We start from the raw sequence: 26,331 nt of genomic DNA, 5'->3' as shown, positions 1-26,331 counted from the left end.
CCAAATGCCATCAATCTGGGCTGGAATCAGAAGCCTAAGAGCTCATCAGCCTCATCACTCTCTCTGAATTGTTGCATTCCTCATTAAAAAACCCAAGAAATTCCATAATGAATTATATTGAAATAACCACCAGATTATCATGTGCTAGTATGTTAACTTTCCTGGCTGAATCTGCCATTAATGGGATTAAATGTGCACGTTTTCCGTGCTTATCTCTATGTTCTTTCTCTCCCCTCTTTTTATTATTTACATTTTTCTTCAACTACCAGATTTTCTAGGCTTGTGAAATAATCACAGAAGTGAGGGACAGTCTGATGTAACTTGTTGTAATTAAGCAAGATATTAAAGGTTTTTAAACAGGCCCTTTTTTAAAAAAAAAAAAAAACAGACTGTAACTTCTTGTCTTAGTCTGAATTAAATCAAGGAAGGGCCAGACAGGGGAAGACAAGAACAGAATAGAGGAACCTCCAGAAAAATAGTGATTCCTCCATGATATCAAACACTTTTGGGGAAAGCAAAACCTCATTAAATTTTACCAATTAATCTGTAAATGAAAGGTTGAAGGAGATTATGATCTCAATTTCTTTTAAAGGAAATAAACTTCTAGCCTGGAAAAGATGCTATCAGCTATATATTTCTCAGCTGTACGCTATTTTTCAAGTTCTGAAAATTTCAGAGGATAACCTACACTGCATTTATATTTTCTGGATGATCAGAGGGGCCCTAAACTTGTGTATGAACTGAAATAAGTGAAATTTAAAAGTTCTAATCTTTGCCACAGAGAAGCAGCACTAAATGTTATTAATGAAATGCTGATAATATCAGCAGATAGAAAATGAAAAGTTTGACATGTGCCAAGCATGGCTCTTTGCTGTAATGCAACCTCAGATAACAATGTCAAACACTGTGATTGAAATAGTGGATCAGTAACATGTATGCAGTGAGGCCTCATTCCCTGCTAAGATTTCATTTTTTCTTACCTGGTCTCTTCTGTAGCTATAAAGAAACCATCATCTGAAGCATCAAGCCAATTTTGCCTCTGTCTCTTGATCACTGGAATGGTGCTTGCCTTAATGGCACTTGCACTGGCTTGCAAGGCCTTCCCATTAGTCATGTGGATGTGGGGAGCAGCATGCTGAAATCATAATAAAAGGGAAAGGTGTTTGTCTGAGAATGAGCATAATTCCATTAACAAGTTCTGCTGCAAAGGGCAGCCTACACACATCTCAAAAGCTGGCTCATCAGCCTCAATCAGTACCTGGGGGTAAGATAACAACCAGCCTGGGCCCATTGACATGTTTTATGCATAGGTTTTAAAGCTCTTTAAAAACTAAATTAACTATTGCTAATGCCATTTTATACAAAAAGATATTGAGGCATGAGTCAATGCTATGAACTAAGCAATTCAGAAATAGAAACCCATTGATTTTAGGAGAGAATTAACATTTTCTGAGCAAAAAAAATAACATCCCAAGCAATTAGACACAAGACCTATTTTTTCATCCAACTATGGCATTAAACTTATTTCAAAGAATGCATACTTCTCACTTTGCAAGTCCTTACTCTGCCTGTCTTTCTTTTTAAATAGAAGTCACTGAATAAGATAAGTGGTTTGGTCCTGCTGTTAACCTGGATGGAAGCAGGAAAACAAAGGTTTATATCACCACGTTGATGCCATGGTTCTTAGGTTTCCTCACTGGTCTTTATCTAGTTGGAGCTACCTGCAACACATCTGCATTCATTTCACAGCTAATAACATCAAACTGAAAATGATGCATTGATTTTCCACTCAACCTTTACCCAGAGTAATTGTGCAATGAGAGCAAGGACTCAGATCTAACAAGAGAAGCTGCCTTCTTGCACATGGGGAGAGAGTGAAAATGTTTTCTGTATCATCTGTAGCTAATGTTTTGGAAGAATACACCATGACAAAAATGTTAATCTTGGAAATCTTAATCGTGTTTCCCACGTAATCGATTAGCAGCAGGACTAACAACAATTGGACAGAACCAGTTATGGTAGAAGACATCATACAAAGATGAAAATTTGTTTACTTTATCTCACATGGATTCAACATCATGTTTTCTTCAGAAGAAGTACTATTTTCTTGGTGAAATAACACCAGAATTCCACATTACTGATAGCATTTTTGTAACATTCCCCATATGTACCCAGTGCTGCAGATTCGTGGGAATACCCCCTAATTAGGGGATCAGGAGTGAGGAGGGACTGGTAGCACCCACAAAACCAGCAGAACAGAGCACAGAACTGATCTCTTAAATCACAGCATAAAACCACAAAAGCCAGAAAATATAAACAAGTAGGACAAGTTTTATGCATTGGCCAGAAAATTTCCATCTATCCATTATGCTGCTATGAGTAACTGAGCCATCTCCTCCGTGATTCCTTAGATCTCATGTAACAAAACCAAACAAGAAGAGGAGAAACAAGACATCATATTTCAGTGAGTCACATATAAATCTTTCTTGGAGCTAAACTATTTTCCTTTGTCTTAAAAACAAAGAAGATTTAGGGTGAATTTAATTGTTGCACACAGGATCATTAATCTATCTTTGTAGCCCTTTAAAAATATTTACTTAAGTTTTTTCCATTTTTTCAATCAGTGTCTAGACTACAGTTTGGCTTTCACATATTTTTTCATATTGGCTCTGGTGGGGAAAAAGACAAATGACATACTACTAGAAGTAATTCAGCTGTTATTTAGAATAAATTCAGGATAAAGTACATAGGTGCTATGAAATTAGAAATTCATCAAGGTTTTTAACTGATCTCTTCTTGTACACAGAGGGTGGTGTGGCAATGTTTTCCATGCATGACTCCTTACTCTCAAAAAGAGAGTAAGGAGTGATGCATGGAAAACATTGCCACACATCAGATTTCCCATTCAATATTTGTATCTGGCAATTTCCTGTGCCACACACTACAGAGGAACATTCCAGGGCTCCAATGGTATATTTTTGTTGTGCTTCCCTGCTCCATAATGGGTTTAAGGTATCTCATGGATCAGATCTTTAATGGGTTCCTTTCTAATACACCACGGAATGTTTCCTTTAGTCAAGGTAAGAAGTGCAGGAAAAAACATTCAGAAAATGTACAAGGTACAAAAAGTGTCTTTCCTGTGGCATAAACTCTGAAAAACAGTAAAGCCTGATGGAAAAAGTACTTGTCTTTTCCCGACACTTTTCCCCCTGGCAGAGCCAGATATTGCAACTAATTCTGAACTTCTGGTTTTTTCTACTTTTATTAGCCCCTAACCCTCATTCCAGGCAAGAGATAACATTATAGAAAACCACACAAGGCTTACAATATCATCTCATTTCTGTTGCATCAAATTGGTTAGAATTTTGTCTTTTATTTCCCTTCTACCCCAGCACTTTCAAGCTTTTTGAAGAAATTAATTACTTTCACAGAAGGACAAGAGAAAATAAGACCATTGTTCTCCAGTCTGTGCTAGGGACCACATTAATTTCATGTTAATAAAAACAATTGAAGCTCTTGACCAGGAAATCAGCTCATTAGTCCCTCTCAAAAAATATATTCACCAATGCATATGAAAATGAGCATTCAATGCCACTGTCACTAATATCAACACCAAGAGCAAAATGAACTTTCATACAAAGTAAAATGCTTTTCTTTTATGATGATGATGAACTCAAATTGTCCCTCCTAGAACACAGTTATGCCAGAAAGGCTACGAAAGCCTCAAGAATACTCCCTGTGCTACCACAGAAGTCCTTCTCATTTAAAACTCTTCCTGCAAAAAGCTTCAGTAATTTCCTCAGAACAACACCTTGTGCAATCAGCTGCTGCTGCTTTGATTTTGAGTCTGTACATCATTAGCTGTGCTCTGAGTTTGCAACACAGCCACTGGTGTTAAGGGTCTGCATGCCAGGACCACATCAGAGCAGCACCTGAGCATCAGGGGTTGGCATTGGGGACAAATCTTCCTCTGTGATGAGTGACTCCTTTCTCCCTAGTTCTTCACCTCAGTCTGAGCACATTCACTGAAATCTCTTGTTCCCCTGTGACAAAACTGTTCCATGCTCAAAAGACATCAGGAGAAAAAAACCTCTCAAGACAAAGGGAGTTCAGATTCAGGCAAGTTTACATCCCTAAAGAACACAAATATTTCAGTCTCTGGAAAGAGTCTCACCTGTCAAACAGGTGGTGTCCAAGCTGCAGAGTGAACAAAGACAATCCTTCCAAGGACTTCAGCAAGGAGGACTTTACATAAAGACTGGTGGTTGTGCAGCTTCACCTGCCCCTTGCTGATCCATTTCTCTGCTGCTTGCAAGTGCTGCTCATCAAAACTCACCTGGCAGGGGCATGAATTTCCCATCTGCACTCATTTCACAGTGGACAACTGAGACACCTCCAGCTTCCAAGGAATGCAGCTGATTCCTTCACAAAAGAGCTGCATGCCTTTGTCCCTGTCAAATCTTCTGGGAGCAGCAGCAGCACTGAGTTACAACTGTCTTTCAAAACAAGGTACACCTGCCATAAGGCTTTGCTGTGGCAGGGAAATCCAGGAAATGACTGCATAGGAGCACTACACACATGACATCTGCTCAGTGGCAGCTATGAGTCCAATGAAGTCTGGATACCAACCCAAAAAAACCCTTAAATTAAAGTGGCAATTTAATATAGCATTTTTATTATCAAGAGTACATATCCTGTCCTCACTGGCTCCCAGAGGAGTACAAAGACACTGAAATGCATGATGGTAAGACAAGAGAGGAATCCTTACAAATTCAGAAATGGGACCCAGATCCTAAATTCTAGCCAAGGATCCTGCCAATAACTTGCCCATTTGCACTGCTATATAAGTGGTCAAACATTTATTCATTGAGAGCCACTAAAAATTCTGAAAAGACACTCAGATCTGAAAGGACATTCAGCTTTGAAATAAAACACATAACACTCACAGTAATTCAAAGTGTAAAAATTAACAGTGAACATTTGTACTATGGCTGAAGGAATGTTTAACTAGACTACCATAAACTCCTAAGCAGATTTCAATTTATGATATCTTATATTTCTCCCATTGTTTCTAAAAGGAAAACATTCCCTTTGCCTTAAATTAACATTTTTAGGGTTTTTTTTGTTGTTGTTGTTGTATCTTTAAAAAAAAAACAACAACAACAAAAAATCAATTGAAAGCAAGCAGAGCAAAAGAAGCTCTCTACAAGGAGAAAGAAATCACTAGAAGAAATCAGCTATGCTCAGATGACTGGCAATAACCCATATTAATTGGTTCCATATATTTTGCATTGACCTAATTATACAATACATCATTTAAACAAGTTTAGAATTACCTTAGGTTTAAATCATTTTATTGATTGTCTTTTTGGTATTGATTCTCTTTTGCCACACCTGAAGTATTCCTATTTCCAAAGGGATTAGCATTATACCTTTAATAAGCAGCAAGGCTTGGGGCTGGTTTACTTATTCATAGAAATGTGAGATGAATGCAAAAATTAATACCCAAAATCTCTACACAGCATGAAGTTGCAAATGTTGATAATAGTATGCAGGCACACAACCACTTTGGGTATAGAATTTCATTTAGAAACCCAAAGGCTATTAAAAATGAAAGATGTTCAAACAACAGATCATATACTAGAAAATAACCAAGTACTCAACACAAGTATAACTTTGGAACCTCTGGATTTGCCACCAAACCTTTTACAAACACCTACAACAGTTGTAATGCTGAAAATTTTGTGTTTTGTGTGAAAATGCAATGCTGCAATCACTTTTCTGTGCAAGGGAAACAGGCCCATCAAAAAACCCCAAAAGAAACAACCCTCCTAAAAGATGACAGCTGACTTGCCAAAGCCTCTGGGCCAAAATACTGCAATGTTTATAGTCCCTGTTTGTCATATATGGCACACACAAACTATAAAAGCTCTGAATCAATCATGTCTTTGAAGGTATAATTTTGAAGTAAATAGTTATTTATGGAAATCAGTAAATTAGTAATGAAAGATTAAGCTAGGCAACTATGCACAGAATAAAAGGAAATTTATTTCATCGTTAAAAGAGAGCATGCTCTCCCTCTCCCCTCATCACACAGATGCTTCAAATATTTTCTGGGTTTTTATTTTTATGAACAAGAATCTGAAACAAAAAATGGCAGCTATCACTGCATTTAAATACAGAAGAAAAATTCTTGTAATGTCCTCAGAAAAACCAGACTTTGTTTTTTTAGCAGAGCACACTCTATACCTTGCTGGCTTTGACTTCAGCATAAATCTGAATTTTCAGAGACAGGATCAGACTTAATGCCTTACATTATTTCAACTCCTATAAATGCAACTTTAAAGTGCAAAAACTTCCCCTCGGTAAGACAAAAGTTCTTTTACATCAAAGCAGCCAAGGCAGTAATACAAATTTGCTGTGATACCTCTCACATTTTGGTGACTACAGGTCCTGCTTTAACATTTTATGTTACAATATAACTGTAATCAGTCAGAAAAAGGAGACTTAATTTCAGAGTAAGCATTTATTGCAGCAGCATTTTACATTGGCTCTCAGCAGCATTGCTTTACTACATCTGTATCAAATGTATCATCTCACACTGTTTCTAATGCAAGGAATACCATATTTCCTGGTTTCACTGACAGTTTCTACTTACTCACTGGGGAGTCAGAAATTGTCTTTTACACATTCAGTTATGCTTTAGATGCAGAGTAGAGCAGACATTGCTGTAGCAATTTCTCACCAAGAAGAATACTTACTTTTATTTCTACCTTTATTTAAGTGCAATGAACAATTACTGCACACTGACTGCAGAATATTCACTTGAGGTCTGAGCCATCTGAGCTGTCAGCAGAGTGGTCTGGAGAGGTTCAAATACAAGAACCTCAAGAACTCAAGCTATTTTAAAGCCTTTTCCTTTTCTCATTAAAAGTTGGGACATATTTTGGTGCGAGAAAAAAAAAATATACAGGAAAAACCCTCACTCTTTTGGCTCAGTTTTTAGAACTGTTCTGATACATTAATGGAAAAGAGAGACTGAGCATCTTCAGAGTACAGTTAATAGGACAAAAAAAAGAATAAAGGTAAAGCAGGGTGAAGGGTTCACCAGCTTCAACACAATTGCCCTGCTCTTTTTCCAAAACCAATGCAGCATGGAAAAAACATTGAAAAGTTTTCAATCCCTTTCAAAATTTTATAACAGAGGAATACACTTGAATAATGGAGCATCTTCTCTGGGAATGGGTGTACTTAAAACAAATTTATGACCAAGAAAGATTACATCACATCCAGTAGGAAACAGAAACATCACTTTTCCAGACATCTCTACTATTTTGAAATCTGTTGTGCTCTGTAGTCCTTACCTAGTTATAATTCATTTGCACTGGATTATTAATGGCCATTGATGATAAAGTCAATGAATTTATTAACCCTTTATCCCCTGTGGAATGAAGAAATCCATGGGGGAATTTACCTGTCCCATAAGTGCCATACATAAAGAAGATATAAACTGGAAGGGACATCCTAAAAACTGTAGGAATGGAAATAAACAAGCTCATGTCATGATTTGCTGGGGCTTATGCTAAAATTTTAACACTCACCTCAAAAACTGGTATTTTCCAAAAGCCCAAAGCCCTCTCCTCAAACACCCACAGGACAGGCATCAATCATTCTCTGTCAGAGTAAGGTTTTCTCTATGTGAATTGTTGTTCAGCCCTTACCTAACTTCATTATGAGTTTGAAAAAGAAAGATATCAACATTTCTCACTCTATAAAAATGCAAGATAGTCACTAAGTGCGTGACATTTTTTTCCATGAACCTTTCCAATCTCATTTTTGAAGGTGTATCTATCCTCATAAACATTTCCCTGTTTCTGGAACCCAAATTATCAAACTCAAGGTAAAGTCAGAAACCAGCCTCTGAGGAATGTTATGCAATCAAATTACTTAGCTATTGTTCTGAAATTTAAATATGCTCTGCCCCATGTGGTATAGATAGAATGCAAGAAATTTTATTGACATTAATTTGACATAATGAAAAATTACTTCAACATAGAACATAGAATTGTAGTTGAAATTTTCAGCTATTCAAACTGACTGCACTGGTACTTCTTAAGCTCTTTAATCTATGATTTTTCCCCAAGATTTCACATGAAATAAAGAGAGACTCATTTTATGTCTACAATGATATTGGAATTAAAAAAAAAAAAAGCCAATGGCTTAGTATACTACTATAGTTTTAAAGGAAAAATATCATAGTTATAGGCAGATTAATACCTATAATCTCCTCTATACTTACCATGATTGTTCTTGTTGTATGGCTGGATGATTCTGGAAAATAAAAGAACCATAGCACATTAGAATGTTTTCTTTATCCACAAAAGCCCTGTCTTCTGATGCTCACCCTGAAGGCTAAGATGCTACTGCTCAGCTACAACAGTGAACACATCAAAAATGCAGAGACTGGAAAGATTTCTCATGAAATGAGCATGAGACTCATCATTGGTCTTGAATATATATGGCATTCTATCATGTGCTGTTAACTGCACTTGTTCTCTTTGCTGAATTATCCTCTTCTGCAAGAAAATATAAAAATGGAATTAATTCATAATTCAGGTTTGAAAAAGTGAGGGGTTTTTTCATTTTGCTTTCAACATATGGCATCATGAATGGTTAGCTCAGCAGACAAAGATACAGATAGTATCAACATAATTCCATTGCTATTCCCATTTCAAAAAAAAAGGTTTGTAAAACCAGACAACCCTTTTTCTTAGAATTTTGAGGTGGATGCTCAGTTTGAAACTGACAAAGTTTTTTGAGAAATGCAACATGCACAAAAGTTAATTATTCTCTCCCATATGATAAATCAGGAGTCAATCAACTGAGCTCATGGTTATAGTTATATAAATTGCAGAGCAATCACTACTAGGCAAATAATTAAACTTAGATTTCACCTTGCTGTTTAATTCAGATTACTTTTGTTTTTTACTTTCCCCAAGAACCAGAATCACATTCTCTTTGGCTTCAAGATGGTACAGTTCACATGTTAGAGACCTTGTTCTTTTACAAAGCAGTGCAACTTCAGTAACAAAACATAAACAGTTTAAAAACCTGCAAGAAAACTCACTGCTGGTCTATATGATGAAAGATTATACTACCAGCAGTCTCATAGACTTGCTCAAAAATTTGGATAGGACACCTTGTTGGCTACAGAGAGTTCTTAAGGAAGGGGCATTTATCAAAACTATATGTTTTTATAAAATGTACACAAGCCTGAATGAATTGAATCAGTCATTGACAAATGATAATTATTTATCATTTGTCTGCAAGCAAGACAAATGATAAATAATTACTTTTTTTTAATTCTTGTCTTGGCTCCAAATTGCAACTTACAGGGTTTCCAACTAGTATCACTTACACAAAGAATTCTTGAGGGATTTTATTATTGTTACAAATTGTTTTAAAGAGATTAAAAAGACATGAGAATAGCTGCATATCTCTCTCTTAAAAAAAAAAGTAATTACACTCTTAAAGTGGCATTTCCCTTTCATTTTTAAGATTCACCTTAGTCTGAAGGTATAGTTCAATTGCTGATAGAAAAAAGGTAAGGCATTTTAAACATCTCAAACTATTTTTAAACTCCAACATTCAACAGAAATTCCAGTATCTAGTTTACATTTACATTTGTACAAGTCTTCATCCTTAATCAGTTTTAAATGAGAAGTATTTATATCACTAAAGTCACATTGACTGTACTGTAATGTGAATATTTACGTAAAGCCAGCAATATCTTAGTTGTGAGCTCCTCCACCAGCCATCTTTTTTCATGCAAAAGTTATCATATATAAATATATATTTAGGTCACCAGTCCTCCAGGCAATTTTTAAACTGGCAGTATAAGAACTAAATATTGTGATAGTCTACTGCTTCCTGATACTTGAACAAATTTGGCACCCTTATAGAGTGAGAGAAGATCACAGCAGAGTGAATAACTCTGTAATCTGTTACATTTTTATCTTCAAGTAATTTTTGTTATTAATTCATTTTTTTTAACATCCCAGTAAAATAACATTTCAGGACCTGAATATTCCTGGGAAAACACAGAGACTGTATTAATGGAATAATAAATGACTGAGACAAAGATTAATTCCATTTAAAAACAAAAATATCCAGAAAAAAACCCCAACCACCTTATCTCCAAGAGCACAATATTTCCTGAAGAATCCCCAATGTTGGCAGAATCATCCACAAAGTTAAACACAAAGAATGGGGCTTCTCTTCTCTTGAAATACAGAAGAGATACATTACAGATGATCAAAGCCCACAAACAAAAATCCACATTTTTTACACAGAGATACTTGAAACCTTCCCTCTTACTCAGAGGTGCTGTGCTTTTGGCATAGCTCTATGTGCCAAATCTATAAAAACTGTGCTTAGCCATGATTGTCCCAAAATACACAGACATGCTCTCACTTAGTTGTCTGTGAAGCTGAGAAGATCTCCCTAAAATGAGCTGAGGAACAAGTGAATTTTCCTGGAAATTGTTAAAGAGTGCATTTCTGAAAAGAACCTGACAGACACTGTTAATGCAGTGCCAGCAGCTGTTAACTCCAGGATATTGCCATATTGATAACCTAATAATAAAACACAGCCAAGGAGTGAAAAAAGATGTTCTATTTGTAAATATCCCTGTTATATCATGCAACAGAATCATTCTCTTTTTTTTTGCATGTATTTTTCTTGCTGTAGATACTGAAATATCATCTCAGTTGCCAGAGACCTGAGTATATCCATAAATACAAAAGTAGGAAAAGAACTGTTTAAAAAGTAAATATAGTCAAAAGATTCTAGGATTAGCAAAAACTACTAATTAAGGTACCATTGTTACAAAATTTAAAGTCTTATATACTTGATATACAAATATTCAGATTTTAGAACTGAGCAGACACCAATTTCTGCCAGAAAATAATTACAGCCTGACTTGGCAGGTTTTGAAAAACACTTATGCATGGACACACCAGCCAGTTTTGTGGAAAACATTTTACTAAGGCAGCTAAGGAAGAAAGCCCTTGCTTAAAAAGGCAGTCACACAGCATTAGAAACCTTTACAAAAGGTCTGCACACCAATGCAAACTCCAGTTGCAGCTTCAGGGCATCAGATATTATTTAAAAACCACAAAATTCTTGGTGTTGAACAGAACAGACAACAGAACTTAGGATTTTCATTTTTATCTGCCAGATTCCACGATGCCTTAGAGAATTTATATAATCTGGCTTGAATTTTGGTGAAACTGGCAGCAGTGAGCACTTGGTTTATGAGTGAGTTCTTGCAGCAAAGGATTTTGTGCAAGACAGTGATCTGGTTTTGCACCCTGCAGTAGGAAGGGAACTCCAGGGTGGAGACTGGTTCTCCCCTTAAGGCCAGTGAGTGCCAGGGAAGAGGATTGCTCCATTTGAAGCAGAAGTGACCAGACATCATCACCACTAACAAGGGTTTGTAGTGCTGTGATGTGGGGGAGTTTCAGCAAATGCAGCTTCAGTGCTGCCAAGATGTTCATAAGTTTATTATTGTGGAGAAATTGATGCACCACCAACAGAAACAGCCTAAGATGCCCCTGTGACTTTCTACAACATATTTATTTGAACTCAAACAGAAATGAGTAAGCTGTAGAAGACATTTCCTCACATTAGAATGTGCTTCACCAACTATATTGATCTATCAAGTGTTTCTCCCAGTTTCCAGGCAGTAGGACACCATAAAACTTCCCACTGTAAAACCCTTTAAGGCTAAATCAGAAACAGTGCACTGCTTAGGGATGGTGTCAGCTACAGAATTATTTCAAGTTTACATATTATTTCCCAGCAACATGCTATTTTTTATTACATATAGAACCCTTTTCCAGCTGTTCATGTGTTATTTGTATATGTGGTATTCTTTATTTCTGCTGATAGAAAACAGAGTTTCCTGATATTTCTCTTTTTTATGTAAGAGGATCATTGACAATAGTACTGGGTGAAACATGTCCTGCTTCTAAAACTTCCAGAATAAATATGCTTGAAGATAATGTGATTTTAACAGGTGGAAAATCAAGGCAGACTGGCAATATCAGAACTGTTCAATCCTAGCAACATCTCAGCATAAGACTTTAAAGGTTAATTTCACTCAGGAGGACAACTTTATGAAAAAAAACTGAGAAAGCAAGACTGCTTCATTACTTCTCCTCCATTTGGGTTAGGAATGTTTTGAGTAACCAAACACAACTGATTTTTTCCCTCCCAGTTTGTAGCAATTGAACAAGTGACATTTGTAATTCAAAAGCATTAATAAAAATATATAAATACATATGTATGGCTGATAGGAAGAATGATTTTTTGAGGAAGACTGTTATTCTCCCAAGACAGAAATTTTAAAAACTGGAGAGAATATAAGGTGGAAAAATAAAAAGGAAAAAAAAAAAAACAACCAAACAAAAAAAAAAAAAAAAAAAAAAAAAAAAAGGAAAAAAAAGCACAACAAACCAACCAAAAAAACTCCACAAAAAACCACACCAAATATCACAGACCAGACACAGGATCTTTCCAGTTCCACTGCCTAAGCACTTTGTAAAGATGCCTTCCCTATTGCATTATGTAGTAAAATTGTTAGGAATTATTGCTCTGCAATCACAGCTTCCAAAAAATAATCAACCTACTAGCCACAAAACATACACAGAAGCACTTTGAGTATGAATTCCAGATCTTGAATTTAGAACCCATAATTCAGGAGGTAATAAGCTGGTAATCCTGTTATCAAACAAACAGGATTCTCTTTCTGCAGCTGTAATTCTTTAAAATAATACTAGGGGAAAGTAGTGATTGTAGGAATTAAGCTCTGGCTATCTGCATTGTGGTTCAAATGTTAACTTAATTACAGTGTTGTTTCCTGTTTGAAGAGCTGATTCATTCTGCCAGTTAGGAGAGCCAAGGTTACTGCAGTTTCATGTCTCCAAAATACCGTATATTTGTATATACTGTATATACAAAATACCTGTATATTAAAACAAGAAACATTGACTCAACAGCAGAAATGGGGCAGTTTACCATGTAGTGCCCTTCCCTCCACCTGGGATCCCACATGCCTTGCTCCTTCTGATCCCTGCTGCCACCAGTGGTACCAGAAACATGTGCTGCACTGGTGACTCCAGGGATGCAACACACCAATTTCTCATAAGAATTCATTTCCTTGGCACAAGAAAAGCAAAGTGATCTATGGCTCACTCAAAGTAGGGCTTTAAAACATGAATGTGACTCTGGATTTTTGCTTTTCTTGTGAATCAATTGTAGGCAAAGAAGCCTTACAAAACCCAAGACAGATTTTTTGAAAGAAAGGAATAAATGCCAAAGGAACCAATAATAGTGCCTTATTCAATTTCTAATGCACTTTCACCCTGGGAAATAATTCACATTTCTCAAGACACAGTAAACCTGAGCATTTCAGTTGAATGGATATTGTATTTTGACTTTGGCATAACAAAAGTAACGGCTGTCTGTATTTTAAAAAATACACAATGTGCTTAGGAGCAGTTCTTTCTCAGAGGAAATCCAAGGAAAGCTGGGTTTGCAGAAATGTTTTTGCTCCTCCCAAGCACTCCTGTGGGCAAATTACAGGGCTTACCTTTTCTCACTGAAAAATACCCTGCAGTTTAAGCAGTCATCAGAGAATGGAAGACTGTCCTTTTATTTGTACTCAGAGGAGCTCAAGTACTTGGAAGATAACTGTAATGTAAATTCAATGTACATGTGAGATAATGTACATTGTGAGACAGTAATAATTTTCTCAATTTTAAGAAATTCTGTGGAGAAAAGATATCTCTCTTCTATTTTTTTGGACAAAATGTTAAGTCACAATATCATTTGCATCACTGGGTTTGGAGAAATGACCACCAAAGAGGGAAGCGGGGAATCATCAATTCACTGTTTTATAGCATAGAAATTTAAATAGGGAAAAATTGACTTGATATTTGCAAACATAAGATGCAGAGGCTTAGATCTACAAATGACTGACAATGTCAGCAATAACATCCTGGGGTAACTGAGGCGTGTGTCACCTTCCAGGCACATTATTTGGGCTTTGGAAGTTGTCAGTAGTTCATCATCTTCAGTATCATCACTTGTACCTCTGCAAAAACAAGAGAATTTACTAACCACAGAAATGTAAGCTTCAGAGCATTTTAGTTTCCTAATAAATATTTAAAATTATTGCTTCCAACTGCACAGTGAAAATAGAGAGAAATTGGCTACTCTTGTGCAAGTTGGAAAATTTAAATGTAAAAAGGTTCTTAGGTCAATCTCTTGAGGGTCAGAGATGGTTTTAATGACTGTGTATAGAAAGGCAGGACTAAGCTCTTAAGCATTTCCTATAAAGATATAAGCATAAAAGCAATATATTTTGGGAAGTAACTAAGAGCCATAAACACCTTTTCATATTCCTTTCCCTTCCTCAGTAAATGACAGCAACACAGCATCATTTTTTTCCTGAGAGATCTATTTTCCATGCTCACATTTCCATCAATATCAGTGCACACATTTGACTGAGAAATCTGCAGCTGAATATTTTAAGCATTTTCTGGCTATACCAAAGACCAAAGCTAGAACACGCATGTCCTAAGCAAACTTCAGAGGGAAAACTGACTGTGGAGCAATATATAGCTTTTGTCTCTCACTTCTGGGAAGAGTGAGTATACACAACCCAGCATTAATCATACCTTGTGCTTTAGCATGGAAGAAATGGCAAATTTTCACATGGCAGCTTGTTTGCCACAACTCATTTCTACTCTTTCAGTTGGAAATCACTAGAATGTCAAAGGAGGTTTATAACAATTTTGGTAGGTTTACAGTTTATTAATGTGTAAGAAAAAATTTATGGGTTTCTTTCTTAAAGTAACAGAGCACCAGATGTTTTTTGATGTGCAATCCATGCTGCTCCTGTGCCACCACAGCAGAACATCTCTGTCTCTACTGAAACACAGTATTGTGATAAAAACAATCAGATACCTTTAAGAACAAACAACTCACTCACTGCTGAAAAATTCCATCCTAGAGTGAAACCTCCTTTCCTTTAATGCACTTTCACATAATGTTATGTGAACTTAATTATAATGAACTTAATTATAATAATATTATTATTATTTTCTCTGTTTCAAAAAAAATTGGGACAGGAAAGTTTTTAGTCTCCCTGTATGTCTGTCAGGCTGCTTATGTTTCCATCTGTTTGTCATAAATTCCCCATGGAAAACTAGGAGTGAAACCTAAGCCTTTCTACCTTGCTCACCTCCTGAATAGCCAATAGTATCAGTCATAAGCATAGAAAGAAGGATAGACCAAAACAGTATCTCAGAGAGAAGGAACATTTTTTTGAGGTTTTTCTCCATTTGCCAATTTCTCATGTCACCTTCTCATCCTGCCAGGCCAGAGATGTGTGGGTTCCTAGGAAAACAGACCCCAAAATTGTTGCCTCATTCCTAGATACCTCATGTACCTGCTGCACACCTCAGTATATTCCAGAACAGAAATGTGACTGTAGAAAGCATCCTCTTGAAGGCAGCAGGACATCTCAGACTGAAATACAGCACCGAAGGTATGGCAGGGAAGAGAGGAGGATCAGGGCTGTTGATCTGAGGCTCTTCAGCTATGAAAAGCTGGTTCTTTTATTTTTGCCCACAATATGAAAATGGTATCAACAAGCACAGACAGATTTCTGTACCTCATTAATGATGCTCATGCCCTGGCCATCCTGTGGATATTCTGGTTCTCATGCAGGAAAGGGAAGGAAATGCATGCCAGATGACAGAAATTATTCTTGTGTAAAATACCTCTACCTGATGTTTCCAAATACTATAAGCAAAATGATCATTACTCACCCTGCCAAAACAATAGGCTGACGTAAAATTTGACTACTTGGATGCACTGTTGCTCACAGTTAAGCAGCTTGTGGGAGAAAGTAATTGCTTGGAATAATTTCAGACACTGTAATTTAAAGATCAGATTCAAAATATCTAAAGCACTTTACAGTCACACCTAAATCTTCCCATCATCAACTGCAGTAACAAAATTGGATACATGTAACCTCCTGCAACGTCGTGATTTTCTGAAGATGGAATTTTCCCACTTGAAAGAGGCTATCTTCATGGCAGAGAACCACTTAAATATCTTATGCTGACTTTAATTTCAGCTGCAATTGAAATGCTGCATCTCAGAGTAGTTAAAAGCTCCAGCTTGTATATTACACAAAAACTTCTCAAAGTACTGTGAGTTTTCCAGAACAGTACTTTGCCAGTTCACTGGCATTTTTTATTACCTCTCATGGAATGCAAGATCTGCTGTTGTTTGAAAATAAAATGAAAAACACTTTTCTAAGACCATCCAGCAAAACTCTTCCACCCAATAAGGGACACAAAAACCTACAAGATCCTCTCTCTAGCTACAATACACAGTGCTTAAACTGTGTATTTCACTCATGTCCATGACTGACAATAACAAGATATCAGGGCACAACATCCCCATTAAGAAAAGATAAATGAGGGAACTCATTTATCAATTGCACCAAAACCTTTCCGGAGCTGCACCCATGGAAAACTGATAGGGAATGTTGTGCTGCACTGGCTAAAAGCAGAACTCAAGACAATGTAAGACTTGTATAAGAAATGCTAATCATATTCTTGTTTATTATGCTTAAAAGCATTTAACTAAATATTAACTATGTTTCTCATAATCTTCCCCAAAGAGGCATAAAAATGTGCCATTTCCATAATGTACTGCTATACTCAAAGCAAATAATTATTAATTTGCTTAAAAAGTAATTCTGCCAAAATAAGGCACTCATCTAGGCAGTAAGATTGACTTAAATTATGCCAATCTAAATATATATTTGCACAACCCAGAAACATTTATTTGAATGCTGTGAAATACTGTATATCTTAAGTAAATATATTTATGTGGTTTTCTCACAACAAATACCTAATACTGTTGGGAAAAAGGTAAACTTGAAAATGCAGACATTTACATGTCAATAACATTAAGATTATGAAAACAGCAAATGAGATTTAATATAAATTCCCCATGCTCCTTTTTGTTTGCTCATTTCACCAAAGCATGCACTGAAAGGCAGAATCTGTCATCATCTCCATATCAGGCCTTCTGGATACTGTTAATTGATACAACACAATCAAACCTGCAGCAATCAACAGTATTTTGGAATCAAAAAAGCTTTTGAGTGTATTTATAGTAACACAAAAACTCTGGAGGCTGGCAAAACCTTTCACTGCACAAATAGCACACTGTGGTCAGGGAAATGACAGAAAGCACCACTTCTCAAGCTGATCTGGTATTGAAGAGAAGCTGGATAAAACACAAGCAAAAAGACAAATATATTTTATATTTACCAATAGCCCGGGGAGGAGGTAAATGGTGAATACAGAAAGTAATCACTTTTAGGTCAGAAGAAATGGAATCTGTGCTGTTGAATCTGTGCTGATTTGTTATTTTTTCATTTCATTTTATTTATACGTCTCCACATTTTTATCAAAGACTGTGGCATGAATAATAACAAAAATAGCCATTTTTGGTACTAGGATAGTAATTTTTGCACTAAAAACATACAGATTTCACTCTTTTAGGATATATGCTTCCCAGTACATTTTTTTCACAGGGAATAGATAAGCAGAAATATCTCCTAAAGCAATGGCTTGCAGTTCTCAATACTACTTTTTCAAATTAGATGTTATTTTGTGCAAATTGCTTTAACACAGCTGACTGTTTGATACACACTAACTGGTGTCGCTAGTAACTGGCTTTACACACTCTTTACTTTGAGGAGAACATCTATACTAAGTAGAAGAAAACTCTTACAGATTTCCAAGCATGCCTCCTTACAGAGACACAAGGAGGAGTTTAATCATCATAATTACCTTGAACTTACTGCCACAGCCTTCTCTGCTGGAGAAATGTGCAGGATGGGGGTCAGTGTCTTCTCAGAGATGAGAAGTGATAGGACAAGAGGAAACAGCTTCCAGTGATGCCAGGGAAGGTTTGAGTTGGATATTGGGGAAAACTACTTCACTGAAAGCATTGTCAAGCAGTGGAACAGGCTGCCCAGGGAAGTGGTTCAGTCACCACCATCCCTGGAGGGATTTAACACTTGGGGCATGTTGGGTTTAGGGCTTAGCAGTGTTGAGTTGAGGGTTGGACTTCATCTTTGAGGTCTTTTCCTGCTGAAAGTATTCAATGATCACCTTTACATCCAAGGGAAACTAATTCATCACTCAGAACCTTCATGGAGAGCCCAGTCTAAGGGCAGCATTGGTGGAGGGGGAGGCCTTTGTTCACATTCTCATGCAGCAACTACTAAACCATCCATGCAGAACTCCACCTTCAAAGGCTGCACTGGAAAGTCAGCATTTATGGCTCTGCCTGCTAATGCAGATAGCATATTTTCTTCCAGCTGCAATATTTTCTCCCAGGGTGGCACCTTGGTCCCCCAAAGAGCCTGTGCTGCCATGAAAGTTGTTTTTCTGTGGTGTAGTAGCTGCATGCTGAGCAGAAGAGCAAGCAATCCTCTCTTCTGTGTATTCTTAGTAACCACTTCTTGTCAAAGGATGTCATGATTCCTATCTAGGTCTTATTCAATGTACAGTAGGTGTTTTCACAAGTAGTGTTTGCAGTGACAGAAAAACACAATTATGGGGAAGATGATGGATAATGAATCAAGTTTTCCTCCCTTTATTTGGAATACTATTCCTATGAGCTTGGCTGAAAGGCATTTCCTCTCCTTTCTACCTACACCTACTCTGTGAAGCATGAAAGCAGACAGTCACCTCTTTTGTGAACATCAGCTCCTGAGCAGTCTGTTTGAGAGCAAAGCATCTGACAGATTTCTACCCTCAATAACTTTATTCAATTGCAGAACAAACAAGCTAATGATTTACAGAAGTTATGTCTCACAAAGAGATATCAGGAATGCATGCATGCATTTTCTTTTAGTGTAAACATCATATTCTGCAAGGAAAATTGTTTGTGGTTAGAGTTGAAAAATCTTTCTATTTGGTATAGAATAAAAAAAAATCATCAATAATGTACAGTCACTTTTCAGGATGAAAACTAAAGATTATTAGAGAAAAGTTAGTGTTACCCAAAATTTTCCATCCTTTTTTTGTTTTTGGTTTTTTTTTTTCACACATCTTCATTGATGCTCTTAGTTTGCACCGAGGTGTAATGAAGTGGCTGGATACACCAGGCCTAAAAAGTCCCCTCAGGCACTGCACAGTGTACAGAAAAAGCCTCTCCTGCACCTCTGTGACACACCTTCTGCTTCCTCCTCTGCAGGGCCAGTGGCTTTCTAAGGTGCAATGCAAAAAGCTAAAATAAAACATGCTGCACCTCTGCCTTCACCAAATTTGCTTTATTCTTTTCTCATCCTTTTCTGGTAAATCAAGATCAGTAAGAAAAATAAATGGAGTAAATGGAGTTTTTGTAAGAGATGGTGTTAACACATCTTTATCCAATGAATAGCCACCACTATTCACTGCATGGATGCCATAAACATGACATCCATATCTTACATTTTTCTAAGTCTGTACCTTCTCATTTAATGTTTCCTCAGGTTCACAGAAAGTTTTTCAATTCAGAGATTTTAAGGATATTTCATTTATATTCCTTCACATACCATCAAGCCCATTATGATGGCTGTAGTTTCTTTTCCCCAAAATACTTAATGAAGAGTGGTTGGAGGGTGCAAGCAGTCGTTTTGCACTTGGACTTTGAAGGCTTGGTGTTGACCTGATTACACTGGGTTTCACAGCAGGATGTATCTCTGTTTGAGACAAAAGAGAGAGAGAGACATGAAATCTACTTGATTTTAAGATAAATAAAACAATCTATTCCACATATGAAATTTACTTTTGATTTTCAGTGAAAACAAAGTTCCTTCTGCACTTGTGTGTTTACAAGACTTTGAACAACACAAGTCCTCCTACCCACAGGTCCTCCAAGTAAGAAAAATCTATTTCCCTTTAGGTTACCCAAATTCAATTCCACAGTGGCAGATATGTAAGGATTTGAGGTTGAAGAGCTAATAAATACAAAACAGTCTGAAATGGGTGTGTTTATATTTTCATACCCTTTTGAGATTTGAATTGAAGCTACACACCCACAGGTTTCAGCAAGCAAATAAAAGCATTTTACTGTAGTGAAACTACCTCAACACCTCAAGCTATTCAGTATTTCCTGTCACAATAACAGGCTTTAGGGGATCTTCCCACACACAAGTCACAAGGTACAGGAGTAAGGGGGCCAGACACTGTAGGGCTCTGCAGCTTAAACTACCCCAAAACTGCAGTGGGAACACTTCCATACTTCCCCTTACTGGGGAGCTTCAAACATCCCAGAATATCTATTTCATGGAGCAAGATTATTTTGGAGAAAAAGGAATGAAGAGGGTAAGAGGCAGCAAAGCCCATCTGGCCAGCACATTTCAGGGTGGCACCTGCTGTGTTTGCCAGGAGCTGACACAGCTGCATGGAAATTTCTGTATTCTGCCAGATAAAAGTGGCAAAAGGAAGCCTTTGCTGAGTCTGCTGGTCCCTCACCAGGAATTTGCTGAACCAATTAACAAATTCCCATCACATATTTGGGTTCAAAATGCCACCACCCTCCTCCAGCCTTGTGTGGGAAGTCAGCTGCCCAGGGGCAGGTCCTGTCCCTCTGACCCAGTGCAGGGCACCAGCTGCCAGCACTGTGCAGGTTGTGAGGCACCAGCTGCCCAATTCCAGCAGCCCTGGGATGACCCCAGGCAGCAGAAGAGGCTGAGAAGGTGAGGGCAGAGGGGCTGGGAGTCAGATCAGCAGAGTCAGCTGCCCAGGGAGGTGAGATCACAACACAAAACCTGAATACTTCCCCACTTGCAGCCCAAGTTTACACCTGCTGAAAAGTGCTTCTTTCTGCTTTTCTGCTTATAAAATGGAGCACAGAAGCTGGGAAGATGCTGGGAAGAAATCAAGTGAGGCCAGGTATCCAAGGAGGAGCCTCTCCAGCCTCTGCCATCCATGGTTATCATTCAGGAGAAAGAGAAACCACTGCATAAAGTCAGAGCCCACTGCAATAGCATGTTCTTCCTCCTTCAGGAATGCCCAAAGTCTGATACCCAGGGCTCTCCTGCCCTGTCTGGAGCCCTCTGTCTCATGGCCTTGGCCAGGCTGTGCCAGCATGCCAGGGGGAGACAACAGCCAGCAATTTTCACACTGGAAAAGACTTTGCTTCATTGTTCACCACTGCTCTGGTTGGGGCTTGCAATCACACTCTCCAAGCATGAACACACTCCCATGAGAAGCCTCAAGAGGGCCAGGTATGAGAGAGGAGGGCAGAGAAATCCACAGAGAACAGCAGAGAAGGAAGGCACAGGTAACCAGTCACTTCAGGGCAGAGCTGTAGATTTGATGGCACCAAATTTCCCACCACTTAATTAGAGAAAAGCTTTTTACAGCCATTCACTGCAGAATTCATCTGCTTTTCACACAGAAAAGATTTCATGGCATGTCCCATTTTTCTTGCTGTGGGGAACAAGCATCTCATACTTTGCTTTTTTACTAGAATGGTAACAGAGGTGTGCTTAATGTTATGAACACCACTGATTGCTAAGGCAAAACTCCAAACTGAAATAGATGCACTTGAGCTGCTTGCTGAAGGTAACTGGAATTTGCATTCTAAAATGTTCATTTAGCAATCTTTTCCAATTTTCTGAAGGAAATGGTAGATTTCCAGGGCTAAGAACACTAAAATCTTATTTTATTTGCCAAAGAGCTCCAGTAGCAACCAAAATAATCCCAGCAGTTGCATCAACATATGAGAACTCCACCTCCTGTCATACAGGAGAGGCAATTTTTTGTTTTCAGGGTGAGCAAACAGTTGAGGAAGGAAGCATTTCCTTCCTTCAGCTTCAGTTCAGAAGTCACTAATCCCCCATTAGTTTGCCACAAAGGCTGTCTTTTCTCTTTCTGCAGATGAGGAAGGTAGCAAGACCAAGCTCTACATTTTAAGTTCTAGAAAGGAACTCAGTTAAACAGCCAGGACCACTTCCCAATGGACTGAGTCCTTCCTGTGCAGACCTTTACACCTTACTTCACTCCTCCTCTACATATAGACTTGCTGCAAATATTTTCATGCTTTAGATCAGCACTTTACAACCAGCTGCCTCATCACACCCAAGCAGAGTAACAAGGCATTTCAAGGGTTCTGTCTATTATCTCTTCATACAATCACATTATAGAAAAATAGTAATCAAAATTTTTTAATTCCTGCTGCTCTTCTGCTTGTTCTATTGCATAGCACTTCACTGAAAATCTTTTAACCAGCTGCACCTTGTTCTAACTCAGAGAACTGACTATGGCATTCAAACTATCTCATGACCAGTGGCAAATAACCAGTCAGCCACATTCTGAAATAAAAATAAATAGGAGTAAGAGATAAAGTTTCAAAAATATATTAGGAACCTATTTTATAGGGCCAGATTTCAGCCTCAAGCAAGTAAATAACAATAATGGCATTAAAAACTTCTCCCTTTTCCACTATGTCAGTAGGGTAAAAAAATAAAAAACCCAAAGTAAACAAAGAGAAGCTGAAGTCTTCTACCAAATCACCTCAACAAACATCCTGGATGCCAGAGGGGCTTAGGTAGCTGCACTTTCTCTCACCTTATCTCCTCAACATGTGTCCTAGCTAGAGTGTTATCCTAGCTAGCTGATTTCCTCATAACTAAGAGGTAATATAGGACATGGAATTAGCCAGGGGCTCACCATAGCAGCTTTGCTTTAGGAAGCACAGTGGTACTGATGAGATTGAGAGGATTGGCCCCAGCTTTTGAGAGGACAAGGGCTAATTTTCATGCTTGTCCTACCTTACCTGTGGAACCTGCTGCCAAGATGCAGAACAAGGGTAAAGGGAAGTGATGACCCAGGATGTGCAGGGCACTGAAATCCTCCCTGCCTTACCAGAAAGGTTGAAAACAGTAGTGCCCTGACACATAGTTAATTGTAGTCCAATAAATTTCTGTGAGAATGGCATAGCATGAATCTTAGTGCCTCCCATATAAGTTATGACACAATATATGATAATTTTTATAAGAACAATAATGTAAGATTTACTTATTTACTGAAACTGCAAAAATTCCAAATAAACTAAAAAGATCACAAACAAACTAAACTAAAAAAATCCACCAAGATATATGGCAAACAAAAAGCCATTTTCTAGCCATCCCTATAAAGCTAATTCAGATGAATGTAATCAACTGCACTGGGTAAACTTCATAGCCCCATAATTTACATTATTTTCCTCAGCTGTAATGAGACACCATTACTTTCCATACAGTCAAATTCTAAGCAGACTCTACAGATACCCAGCATATTTTAGCACTGCTAATCTTTTACTAGACCTTCACACAATTCACAAAATGCTGCCTGACACTCTTCATCCATTTACTCATATTAAACCTACAGACTTAGACTCCCAGAGGGGTCAAGACAACTCCTCAAAGGCTATTTAAGATGGCACTAAAAACATGTGGTGTCTTCTAAGCTTCACCACGTTACCATTTCCTCTTTAGATGCACAGACAGGTCAGCTGGATGAACAATCTCCTGTCCAGCTCCCCCCCTCACAACCACAACTCCACCAAGTCAACCAAAGTAGTCCCCTCAACACACGTAACACACACAGCTGGGATGTCTGTAGGGAATCATCCCTGGTTTTTTTCTTAAACTCCAGGCCAGGAGGAATCAAAATTCAGTGACAATGGCATTAATTCCTCATTATCCACATTCTTGAAGTTAGTTATTTTGACAAAATTGATGTCCTGGAAGAACAGTTGTAACTACATTAATAGCTGATTTCTATTTCAGTAAAACAAGAGGGTTTCTGTTTACCTTGATCTAGTACAAAAAAAAAACCCTGTTGGTGGCTGAAATTATGAGCAAAACATCTAGACTAAGCTCTACACTCAGTTCACTTCACTAGAACAGGAGTAATACACAGCAGAATTACTCACTGCATCTCTGATCAACTGATTGATTTCTATCCTCATTTGAGGATTAACAGCCTCTGCGTTATCACAATTTTTATATGACTGTGGAAATATTTAACAGTCAGTGATGGCTCATTCCAAGGAATCACTATTACTAGAATTTTTCCTCTCCCTATTCACTTCATGTCCTCTTGGTTGTGAACCCAGGACACATTTCATTGCCCCTTTTAGACTTAGGTCATCAAATTACAAGCTATGTGCCTTAGTGTGGCTGAGGTCCCCTGCTCTTAAGTAAAAATTAGTATTCCAAATGGATACAAAGGCCACAGTAGAGCAGCCCTGAGCATACTGAGAATCTCCCCTTTGAGCAGTTCTTCTTTTTATTTAGAGAGCCAGACTATTTTTCACATTCTAAATTACATCAGGTTTCACTCTGACCCTTTAAACCAGTATCAGGAGGATTTCTGCCTGTGTCCTGGAAGTTCAACCATGCAGTTTTGCAACTCATAGTGGACCACCATTATTATTGATTTATTAACTTCAGAATTTTTTCCTGTTACTAAAAGCATAAATCTCCCTTTCTGTGCATCCCAGGTTATGAAGCTTCAGTAGACACTGAATGTTTGTTTGGTTTGTTATTCTCTGGAGGCAGATACCCACCTAAATACCCAATGATACATGACAGTGGTTTCCTGGTGCTTTTTATCTTCAGAGGATTCCCAGCAAGTTCACAATGTCGATCTGCATCTGAGAATTTTAAAGAATAAAACTCAGTTTAAATATTTGATTATTACAAACAGATTTAGGACATACCAACCAGTCTCTGATTTGCATTTTTAACACAAATTTCTTTTTTTCTTTCAGCTCACCTTTTAGAGTCTCCATTTTATTATCAATACTTCTAATCATGAATATTTAAAGGCAGGACATGTCCTCTTTCATGCAAGTGATCTTATGATTTTTTTTTAAGTTAATGTAAGTTTTAACACCAGTTAGATTGTAGTTTTTGCTTACAAAGTCTTTCTGGAGATAGTCAGTCAGGCAAATGGAACACAGATGAAAATATGAACACAAAAAAATGCAGTTTTAGCTATTAAAAATGATTTACATTGAATTCTTTTTTCTTTTCTACACACTTCTCTGTCTCTAAATGAGGCAATAAGGATTTAAAACTGAGACTACAGTGTTTTGTCATACAACTCTTCATTGTAAACTTTTCAACAAAATGCTCAGTTTTAACCAAGTATTACAGAGCTCAAAGGTCTCAAAGATTGGAACTTTCTGCCAAGTACATGAAAACTAGCAGAGCAGCACCTGCCCTAAATTTCCTGCTGCTACTGTGAATACACAAGCAGAGATTGCATCCACATGTCCCAAACACAAAGTGTTAACATAAAGAGGTTCATGCTTAGACAATGAAGTCAGTCAACTTAAGGCAAGAATTCACAAGACACCAGGTTTCAGCAAAGAATTTCTAGATGACTGGAAACAAACCTCCTCTTTTTTTTCTTTTCAAGTATTCAGAATGATTGGGTTACCTGTCTTCCAAAAGAACATAAAAACCCCTATAGAGAGCTTCCAGGATCCCTAGAATACAGATATTCTGGTCTGGCCAAAATTGCATTCATACAGTGATTATTCAGATTAGCAGGTCTCTCAAATGGAATAACTTCCCACAAATACCTACCTACAAGTTTTACAAAAGGAACACATTACAAATAGATTATAATTGCAACTCCTCCCTGTGTTTCACCAAACTCTTCCTGTTTGCTTCATTCCAGCACGAGACAGAGTAAACAGTAACAGGAAGAGGATAAAACACCATGTAAAGAATTTAGAATGCCTTCATCAATTCTAATCTAGACATGTGCAAAAATCATGAAGATTGTCAATGCACAGCAATGACTGGAATAAGTCTTTCAGATATTCAAGATGTTTTCAGTGCAGCAGACAAAGCACAATTTACTTTCACAGATGAAGGAACCTACCTAAAATTCTGGAAATAGGAATGAGTTTCAAAGGATCCAGAGCCCTAACGCTGATACATGAAGTACTTTGTTACTTTTTCTTAATCACAAAATGTACTGTGCTCAGGAAAAAACCTCAAAGGCCTGATGCCTGGAATATTTTTAATATTGCAAAACACCTGAAATTGTTTAAGTGGTGGAGCAGAATGACGTGTCTCCACTGACTCCCTCTGTAAAATAAGCAGAGGCTATACAGTATTTTACAGCTACTTTGAGAACAGCAAAACATCACCTAAGAAGTAATTAGCAAGAAAATTTT

At 37.5% G+C, this 26,331-nt stretch overlaps 1 protein-coding gene across 3 annotated transcripts in view; it reads right to left on the bottom strand.

The window, feature by feature from the left end:
* MTA3 (metastasis associated 1 family member 3) overlaps positions 1-26,331 on the bottom strand; it is a 133,522-nt gene that overhangs the window by 18,489 nt on the left and 88,702 nt on the right. For all 3 annotated transcript variants that reach the window (XM_030235477.2, XM_030235475.2, XM_030235478.2), the window contains exons 15-18: positions 24,706-24,792; positions 19,700-19,846; positions 8,300-8,331; positions 981-1,135 (exon numbers count right to left, since the gene is read on the bottom strand). In XM_030235477.2, coding sequence (XP_030091337.1) covers positions 981-1,135; positions 8,300-8,331; positions 19,700-19,846; positions 24,706-24,792 — 421 coding nt within the window. The remainder of the gene's footprint in view (positions 1-980; positions 1,136-8,299; positions 8,332-19,699; positions 19,847-24,705; positions 24,793-26,331) is intronic.

Source organism: Serinus canaria, chromosome 3 (assembly GCF_022539315.1).
Source record: "Serinus canaria isolate serCan28SL12 chromosome 3, serCan2020, whole genome shotgun sequence".
Lineage (NCBI taxonomy): Eukaryota > Metazoa > Chordata > Aves > Passeriformes > Fringillidae > Serinus > Serinus canaria.
This window is presented reverse-complemented; position numbering and strand designations above follow the sequence as displayed.